Genomic DNA, 10,175 nt, shown 5'->3' with positions numbered 1-10,175 from the left:
GAGGCCCTGCCACAACCGAAGGGACCAGTAAAGCCGTACAAGGCTGGGAGCAGAAAGGAACCCACGTCGCAGGCCATACAGGCGAGAATACACGGAAAGCTCGGAAACGTGGGCTGTTACCCTATCCGGAGGAGATAGCCAGAAGGAGCGCAGAAAGCACGGTAGGCCTACACCCTCACCCTGACCAGGGCCAATTTCCCCGTTGCTCTCAGACATCCAGGTCCCCTCCTAGCCGGGACTGTTTGTGGGTCAGTTTACCTGTTCTAGTAAAGACCCTGGACTGCAACCTGTTGTCTGTGTGCTCCTTGCTCCTCCAGCACTACCAGCACTGGGACTCTCACTACCATCACTCCCACCATCCACTATACTGCCCTGGGGCCGCACTCTTCCCGTGGGGAGTCACACTACCCTAGCTGCACACCTCATCAGCCCCAGCGGTCTGCATGCAGCGGCGGTTCTTAATAACCGCAATCCACGGGTGGCGTAGTCGGACATAAACATCAGCACATAACGGACTACCACTGGCCTGACCACCCTGAGCCACGGAACCGGGTTGCCACTACTACCCCCATAGTTCCCCTTTCGCCCGGATCCGAGTGCCCCACGGCCCAGGGGGCGAGTCATAACCACAACTGGATCCATCTCTGCAGTGGATAAGCTCCTTCACTTAGAGGGAATGTGAAATGTTAGGGCTGATGCACCCTAGAAATCCAGCAGTTCTCCTTCATTTCTCTAGCAGAGAGGAATATTACTCAGTGCACTGGCAGAACTACAAGTACAAAGTGTTTCATTGCTTTGGAAATGGCAACCTTTTTTTTTTTCCCCACACCAAAAGTTCATGACTTCTTTTGAGGACCACGCAGATGAAGAATTCTCCACCACTTGCCGAAGCTCTTCAAACAAGGGGCCAAGTTCTTTTTCCAAACTAAGGATTAGACCTAAAAAAAAAAAAATATATATATGAATAAATAGTGAAAATTGAATGCAGAAGTCCATATTTCTATGTATATTCCAGCTGTTGGCAGACTACAAGCTGCTGTAGACAATATGTGTACTCCGATTTCAGGGCAGAAAGTGGGAACCTGAAACTTTCCATCATCCGGCATAAAACTGCATCAAACGGTAGAAATGAGAGGAACCTGTTATGGGAACTGCTCTTTGTCCAACTGCTTAAAGGGGATATTGAGTGAAGACAAGTTCTGTAACTTACTGATCGTGGAGGTCGTGTCGCACTGTTTGGAAGCAGAAGGAACTTTAATCCTCATTACAAAATGAAACTAATATTATGCAGATAGAACTAAAACTTGACTATGTTGAGCCAGTTGTGACATTTGTTAGTGGCTGATAACTGGTCAGTGATGACTAGCCCACTGTGTAATCTTAGTTCAGGTGGACAATATGGTAGACATAGTGCTGGATGCGTCTGAGACTGGTTATTGATGGCATTTGTTGTGCAGTGTAATTACTATTGTAGTGGCTTCCATTCAGAGCACACATGAAGCCAATACATTTTGGCTAAAGGGATTCTCCAAAGACGAGTTATCACTTATTGATTAGTGGGGGCAAATCAAGAAATTTTTATCCCCAACAGGGTACTTTTATCCTCATTAAAGTTCATCAGCAGTGCACATGCCTGATTGCAGGACCATTCGTTCTCTATGGGGCGGCCAGAAAAAGCCGAATGCAGCATTCCACAGCCCACAGGGAATGAGTAGAGCAGCGGTCAACCATCTTCTAATGGGCATGAAAGTGCCCCCTTTTACCAATCGGTGCAGGTTGCAGTGGTCATACCTCCACCAATCAATCAGTTATCAGCCACCTTGTGCATAGGCGGTTACTTGTTTTCACCAGACAGATTTTAAGCAAATGTTTGATGTGAGAGTCAATTTAGATCCATTGCTTCCACTCAGCTGAATGATGGGCGTGCTATCCTCTGAAGAATAGGACACCCGTATTATAGTCCAGGAAAGCGGGCACAAGTTGGAAGTCGATCTGCCAGGACTAGTGTTGAGAATTGGAGACCAGAGCACTTTTTTGACGTTAAGTATAAGTTATATATTTTTCTAAACACATCTAAAAATATTTTAAGGACACTTTACTAGTATTTTTTGTTGTTGTTATTGCACTGACTGCACATTTTAAATTATCTTTGTGTAAGGACCACATCACACCATTACTGGATACAGAACATCTACAGTATCATTAAGGGATCAGTAGTTGTATCTCATCAACTCTGACAAGAACCAAGAACCATTTCATGTAAATTGGGACAGGGTAGATTGGATTTTCTCCTCGGCTTCCAGTTGAGAAATTCTTCTTTCACAACAGACATACAGTACAGACCAAAAGTTTGGACACACCTTCTCATATAAAGATTTTTCTGTATTTTCATGACTTTGAAAATTGTACATTCACACTGAAGGCATCAAAACTATGAATTAACACATGTGGAATTATATACTTAACAAAAAAGTGTGAAACAACTGAAAATATGTCTTATATTCTAGGTTCTTCAAAGTAGCCACCTTTTGCTTTGATGACTGCTTTGCACACTCTTGGCATTCTCTTGATGAGCTTCAAGAGGTATTCACCGGAAATGGTCTTCCAACAATCTTGAAGGAGTTCCCAGAGATGCTTAGCACTTGTTGGTCCTTTTGCCTTCACTCTGCGGTCCAGCTCACCCCAAACCATCTCGATTGGGTTCAGGTCTGGTGACTGTGGAGGCCAGGTCATCTGGCGTTGCACCCCATCACTCTCCTTCTTGGTCAAATAGCCCTTACACAGCCTTGGAGGTGTGTTTGGGATCATTGTCCTGTTGAAAAATAAACGATGGTCCAACTAAACACAAACCGGATGGAATAGCATGCTGCTGCAAGATGCTGTGGTAGCCATGCTGGTTCAGTATGCCTTCAATTTTGAATAAATCCCCAACAGTGTCACCAGCAAAGCACCCCCACACCATCACACCTCCTCCTCCATGCTTCACAGTGGGAACCAGGCATGTAGAGTCCATCCGTTCACCTTTTCTGCATCACACAAAGACACGGCGGTTGGAACCAAAGATCTCAAATTTGGACTCATCAGACCAAAGCACAGATTTCAACTGGTCTAATGTCCATTCCTTGTGGTGTTTAGCCCAAACAAGTCTTTTCTGCTTGTTGCCTGTCCTTAGCAATGGTTTCCTAGCAGCTATTTTACCATGAAGGCCTGCTGCACAAAGTCTCCTCTTAACAGTTGTTGTAGAGATGTGCCTGCTGCTAGAACTCTGTGTGGCATTGACCTGGTCTCTAATCTGATCTGCTGTTAACCTGCGATTTCTGAGGCTGGTGACTCAGATAAACTTATTCTCAGAAGCAGAGGTGACTCTTGGTCTTCCTTTCCTGGGGCGGTCCTCATGTGAGACAGTTTCTTTGTAGCACTTGATGGTTTTTGCAACTGCACTTGGGGACACTTTCAAAGTTTGCCCAATTTTTCAGACTGACTGACCTTCATTTCTTAAAGTAATGATGGCCACTCGTTTTTCTTTACTTAGCTGCTTTTTTCTTGCCATAATACAAATTCTGAGAGTCTATTCAGTACGACTATCAGCTGTGTATCCACCAGACTTCTGCACAACACAACTGAAGGTCCCAACCCCATTTATAAGGCAAGAAATCCCACTTATTAAACCTGACAGGGCACACCTGTGAAGTGAAAACCATTTCCGGTGACTACCTCTTGAAGCTCATCAAGAGAATGCCAAGAGTGTGCAAAGCAGTTGTAATGCACACGCCCGGGCTGAGCGGCGTGTGCGTGTGATTCCACTGGACCGTGCCGGAGAGTGAATGCCTGGAGGGGCGTAACTAGGTATTCACCCGATCCGACCAGGGTCGCACGACGGCATACGACGCCAGTGCACCAAGGAGGAACCGAGCAGAGGGACCAGGTGCTACTCCAGGACAGACCCCGGACACGGCTGTTGACCCACACAGGGGAATACAGGAACAGACTGGTTAGGCTGGCCACAGACTGGTGGGTATAGGCAGGCACGACTGGTATGCAGGCAGGCGGGTATGCAGGCAGGGGGGTACAGGCAAGCACGGCTAGAGTGCAGACAGGGAGGCGCTAGCAGGTAGGAACACAGGCGGGATAGGACCCAGTACACACTGGGACTCAGGAACAGAACCACAGATGTGGCGGACAAACACAGCAGAGTGAGGCCGCCTAGAGAGGTGAGCGAGAGCAGGGCAGGACGAGACCGCCTAGACCGGTGAGTGAGAGTAGAGCAGGACGAGGCCGCCTGGAGCGGTGAGCAAGAGTAGAGCAGGACGAGGCCGCCTGGAGCGGTGAGCAAGAGTAGAGCAGGACGAGGCCGCCTGGAGCGGTGAGCAAGAGTAGAGCAGGACGAGGCCGCCTGGAGCGGTGAGCAAGAGTAGAGCAGGACGAGGCCGCCTGGAGCGGTGAGCAAGAGTAGAGCAGGACAAGGCCGCCTGGAGCGGTGAGCAAGAGTAGAGCAGGACAAGGCCGCCTGGAGCGGTGAGCAAGAGTAGAGCAGGACAAGGCCACCTGGAGCGGTGAGCAAGAGTAGAGCAGGACAAGGTCATCTGGAGCGGTGAGCAAAGGGAGAGCAGGCTAGAACCGCCGGAGCGGTGAGCAAAGGCAGAGCAGGCTAGAACCGCCGGAGCGGTGAGCAAAGGCAGAGCAGGCTAGAACCGCCGGAGCGGTGAGCAAAGGCAGAGCAGGCTAGAACCGCCGGAGCGGTGAGCAAGGCAGAGCAGGGGGGACAGGGCTCTGTTCACACGGAACAGACAAGAAGGGAAAGGCAGAACCAAATACCCACAGGGTACTTGCAGTGAAGTAGCGAGTGGACCACAAACTCACAAACGGGAGTACAGTGACAACGAGCAGGAGTAAGGTACGAGTTCAGACTCTGCAGAAAACGGAAAGGTACGGACATAGAGAAACACGGGAAAACAGGCTAGAAGATTATACAGACAAGAACAGACACAGTAGCAAGATACAGGAGCGGGTCTAGGAATGCAGCCCCTAGAAGGTGGGAACAGGCCAGGAGCGTGTTCAGACAGGACAGACTAGATACAGGAGCGGGTCTAGGAATGCAGCCCCTAGGAGGCGGGAGGAACAGGCTAGGAGCGTGTTCAGACAGGACAGACAAGATACAGGAGCAGCTCTAGGTATGCGGCCCCTAGAAGTCGAGACGAACAGGCAAGGAGCGTGTTCAGACAGGCCTGGAAATACAGCCTCCAGGATAGGCAGACAAGAGAACACAGAAGGGGACCTGGCACATTCAGAGTGAAAGACCACACTGAATGAAACACAATGCTCAGGCAGGGATTCATTGGAGCAGCTGGGTTAAATACCAAATGACAGACAGCAATAGGCTGGGGACGCACAAGGGGTGTGCCTGCAGCAGGTACAAAAAGCAGGAAGTGATCGGGCGCCGCCCTTAAGCAGCAGACACAGAGGCAAACAGACAGCACGGAGGGAAGCCAGGCTAGCAGACTGGACTGGAGATCAAGTGCGCGCTCTTGCACAGTGGGAGATGGACCACTATGCAAGGACGCCGCCAGGTATGTTACAGCAGTCATCAAAGCAAAAGGTGGCTACTTTGAAGAACCTAGAATATAAGACATATTTTCAGTTGTTTCACACTTTTTTGTATGAGTATATAATTCCACGTGTTAATTCATAGTTTTGATGCCTTCAGTGTGAATGTACAATTTTCAAAGTCATGAAAATACAGAAAAATCATTAAATGAGAAGGTGTGTCCAAACTTTTGGTCTGTACTGTACACTGCACCTTTTATCGGGCTAGACATGTAAATACAATGTAAATAATACAGAAGAACGCCTACCGGTAGTGGCATTGCTGCTAGCTATGAAGCTCACAACCAACGGCAATCTGTTAAACTGGACAACCTGAAACACAAATCAATGACTTACAGACAATAGAAATGAAGTGATACTTATAACCTCCATATTTCCATGCTGCTTAAAGGCGTTTTCTATTGTGTAAATGATGCTTTACTGTACAATGAACATGGAAAACACTTCCAATGGATCCCTATGAACCGTAATGTGAGGTATGCATGGAGAAAGTGACTTGTGGACCACAAAGAAAACACAGTGAGATCCGGTTAATATCAGTGCAATGAGGACTGAAACAGCAATTCTAAAAGGAGGATGGGCCTATTAATATGTCTATTAACACCGGCACTTTACACACAATCCTCATAACAAATGGAATTAAAACAAAGTGTCTCATCAGGGTTTAGCTTGTTCTTGGACCCCACGCTTTACTCCCCCTCCCCAGGTGCAGGGCTGAGTCTCCACCATAGCTCTCGGTAACGGATATGGGCTGCAGCGCTGACGTCATGTCGACAGCACACCAGCAAATCAGAGAGCTCAGTGGCTTGGCGGTGTAGAGAAAACACCCCACTCAAAACACCTGAGCTCACTGACTGGCTGCCAAGCTGCTGATGTGACATCAGCCCCGCAGGTAATACTGGACACATGGAGCAGCCGGAGAGGCTCAGCACCGGACCGGAAGAGGGTGGCTTACACCAGACAATTTTACAATCGTTTTATAACAAACTGCACCCAGGGATCACGATTTTCTGATTTGGGACAATCTCTTTGAGAACTTTGGAAAATATTTACAATCTACATATCTAAAGCCAACTGTATAGCAGGTCAGACAGACCTGCCCGAAAATACCTGCCCCCAAAAAACTCTAAACCAGAAGATGATACCACTTGAATCTGGTTGGGATGAGCATGTCCATCACCACCACCGATTGTGATAATCACACCTGATGCTCACAAAGCCGTCCTGGGTCTACAGCCTTACCTACCTGATACGTGTTGTAGTAACATATGATGCTTTTGTTTTTGGAGAGTCCCAGCTTGCTTTCCTGGTCAGTGGCCAGTGCAAATGTGGATAGGAAACATGGCCTCAGAGCATGTTCAGGGGAATTCTCATTTGCAACTGATAAAGAAAACAGCAATAAGTGTTTGAATGTGAACATTTCTATAATCCAGTCTCCTACTTTTGGTTGATGAGGTACAAGCAGCCCAAAATGGCTGTCCAGAAATAGAGGGTCCTGGTTTGGCTTTATAGCCCAAGTCATGTGGCATGGCTCTTTACAACTCTGGAGCAAATGCATGTACCTGTATGTTCGTACTGGGGTCTGCATGTGTGGAGGGGGCTCAGCTTGCGCCATATACCGGCTGCTATACAGCCACCATCAGTCTTCAGCAGCAGCGCTTGTTCCAGTCGCTGATGTTTAACTACCTAGGCGCTGCTGTCAATCACTGGCAGTGGCAGTTAAATAGAGCAATCATAGTTTTGCAGTATATAGAAAAAGCAAAGGATCACAGGTTTTCAAGTCCTCTAAGCGGACTAAAAAATAAAGTAAACTAATTGTATTAAGATTCATATCACCCTCTTTTTCCTTTTAAAAATAATGAAAGTGGTTTCCAACTTCAGATTTTGATGCAGTTTTTGAAGCCAAAACCAAGAGTGGATTAAAAAAAGAGACATCTACCATTTATTATTCATTTCTGGCTTTAGCTACAAAAACCGCTTAAAAAAAAAAAAAAAAATCTCAACATGGAAACAAACCCATCCACTACTTTTACATTGATGCCCCATGCGTAGGATAGAGCATCAATGTCTGATCAACTGGGGTCCCACAACCAGCACCCCTGATGATCAGCTGTAATCGGTGCTGCCGGACGGAAGTGCTTACTTGCAGATCTTGGCCGCCTAGTTGTAGTGGCCGCCGTGGAGTACTACACATCCGCCTCTTATTAAATTGAACTGAATAGGAGGCGAATGTGAAGTACCCTGCGGTGGCCACTACAACTTGATGGCCAAGCTCCGCAAGTAAGCACTTACAGCCGGCGGCACCGATAACAGCGGATCGGCGGGAGTGCCGGGTGTGGGACCCCAACCGACCAGACATTGATGTCCTATCCTATGGATAGGGCATCAATGTACACGTAGTGGACAACTTCTTTAATCTCAATTATCATTATGGCTGAAATTATTAGATTGAGTTCCAATATTGGCAGGAACAAATCTGCTGGTCAGATAGTAGCTTGTGGGCTCACCAGTGGTTCATCATATCCGCATCATTAATTTGGAAGTTTGAGATAAGAGTTGAGGTGTGTAACCTAGCTGTAAGAGTGGGTATAAGGGCAGAGAACCACATTACAGCAGAACTGCATGCCGAGACATGCATGTCCATTCTAGTTCCTTACCTTTAATTACAGGTACCCCATCTCTGTCTGACACTACAATGGCATGAAGTCCTTCAACACTAATAAAACAACAATCAAAAGGTTATGTTAGTAATAGACATAATTTACTACACACCTCACATCAGAATGACCATTGTTAACGAGCCAACGCATGGGCATTGGTATCAGAAATAAAGGCCCCAGAGACCAGGCTGTATCGTCAGAGAGAGGAGGGCAGGAGTTTTGTTATTCACACCTTGGGAGTTGAGGTCTTAAATTATTAAATATAATTACATAATAGCAATCATTAATCATACGAAAAACTATGGAAAGAAAGTACCTTGGAAGTTTTTTGTAAAGGAAACTTCTCAAGTCCTTGGAAAAGAAAAGAAAAAGCAGATGAGTATGGGTACCCATATCTAACCAAGAACAGGATGGCGGGCTTCAGAATGTTAGCCAATGCAAAGTGGAACTCCTGTACTCCTGACAGGCAGAGGCCCGGGAGGTAACACCATCACCTATCCAGCTATTATGGCATATCCTGTGCATATACCATGAATGCTGGAGATTAAAAAACCCTTTGATACGAGAGATCAAACCTAAGCTTTCATAATATTGGATGTTAAGATAAAAAAAATGTAGTAGATAAACCACTTCCCGTCAAAGCACTTCCTAATGGAACATGCCCATTGACATTAGGACTTGCATCTTCATCCTGGAATCATGATCCCAGGGCTCCATCCAACAGTGCTCACTACCCACATCAAGCAGGGACCCAGCAGTGAAAGGGTGCACTGTCAGCACTCTGCCGCTGCTCCGTTAACTCCTTACATGCCATGGTCACTGGAGATATTAGATCCGACTGGAGACCCCATCTAATAGGCGGCCTGCCAATATAACACACACAGGCTGGACATTGAACTGCACTAATGGATTATTTATGCAACTAACGCATTGCGCGTTCCCGTTGTGAAACTAATCATTTACAAAAATGTTGAAAAACAGGTTTTGTTTTCCCAATAATTTTTTTTTATCAAATAAAAAACAAATTCCAACAAAAAAAACCACACACATTTGTCATTTTATCACAAAAATAAGGATGACCAAAAAGACTTACATATCCCAAAATAGTACCAATAAAACACGTTATGATCCTAAGAATATGAAAACAATAAAACAGAAAAAAAAGATTTGTTTTTACAGAGGGGTGTACTCATTTGTGGGATCCCGATCCATCAGCCAAGTCAGTAGTCTCTGGCCTCTGGATAGGAGGCTCGCAAATCTCTTACTTTGGAGGGTTCCCTAACGTGGCTTTTGATTAGTCTGGCTGGTGCAACGTCATTAATGTGTCATCAGTAGTGTTGAGCATCCGATGCTGAAATATCGGGTATCGGCCGATATTCGCGGTATCGGAATTCCGATACTTAATTCCAATACTTTTAGAATATCATATACCGGAATCGGAAGTTCCCATAATGCAATGAGCCATTTTCATTTTATTCAGTCAATGAGGATCCTAAGAAGTGTGGGCACATCCTGTTAGGCGTGTAGGCATGTTAACTAATGGCATGGCTGTGATTGGCTGCTGAAATGATGTCATGATGCACTATAAAAGCCGCTGCCGCCATTTTGAGCTCACTCTGCTGTGAATTCAGTTAGGGATAGGACGCTGTTGTTCTGAGGGACAGTTTTAGCTACCTATTAGCTCTATTCTGCTTTACCCAAGCTACTTTATAAATCGCTGTGCCTTGCAGCGCTAGTGCACAGTTCTCTGTGCTGTTCACCACTGTCTGCAAGGTCTGGTGTGTGAGTGCAGCTCACGCTGTAGTGTGTGCTTCAGCCACGTCTGGTTGTAGTGCGCTCAGCGTGCGTCACTGCCTCATACATTGTCCTTTTTTGCTAATTGATAATTTTTCCTGATTTCTCCTATTAGTG

The 10,175-nt window shown here is 46.4% G+C and overlaps 1 protein-coding gene across 1 annotated transcript; it reads right to left on the bottom strand.

Annotated features, from left to right (window-relative positions):
- Window positions 1-680: 680 nt before the first annotated feature.
- Window positions 681-8,657, bottom strand: LOC141206952 (ragulator complex protein LAMTOR3-like). The gene is made up of 5 exons (XM_073664318.1): window positions 8,581-8,657; window positions 8,262-8,320; window positions 6,851-6,984; window positions 5,853-5,916; window positions 681-938 (listed from the first exon to the last, which is right to left on the bottom strand). Exons 1-5 carry the CDS (start codon window positions 8,655-8,657, stop codon window positions 733-735), a joined length of 540 nt encoding a protein of 179 aa, XP_073520419.1. The 3' UTR covers window positions 681-732.
- Window positions 8,658-10,175: the final 1,518 nt, after the last annotated feature.

The sequence above is a fragment of the Phyllobates terribilis genome, unplaced genomic scaffold, assembly GCF_046119375.1.
Source record: "Phyllobates terribilis strain yellow unplaced genomic scaffold, ASM4611937v1 Scaffold_152__1_contigs__length_4461920, whole genome shotgun sequence".
Taxonomy (NCBI): Eukaryota; Metazoa; Chordata; class Amphibia; order Anura; family Dendrobatidae; genus Phyllobates; species Phyllobates terribilis.
The sequence above is the reverse complement of the archived record's forward strand: the minus strand, read 5'-3'. Positions and strand labels throughout refer to the sequence as shown.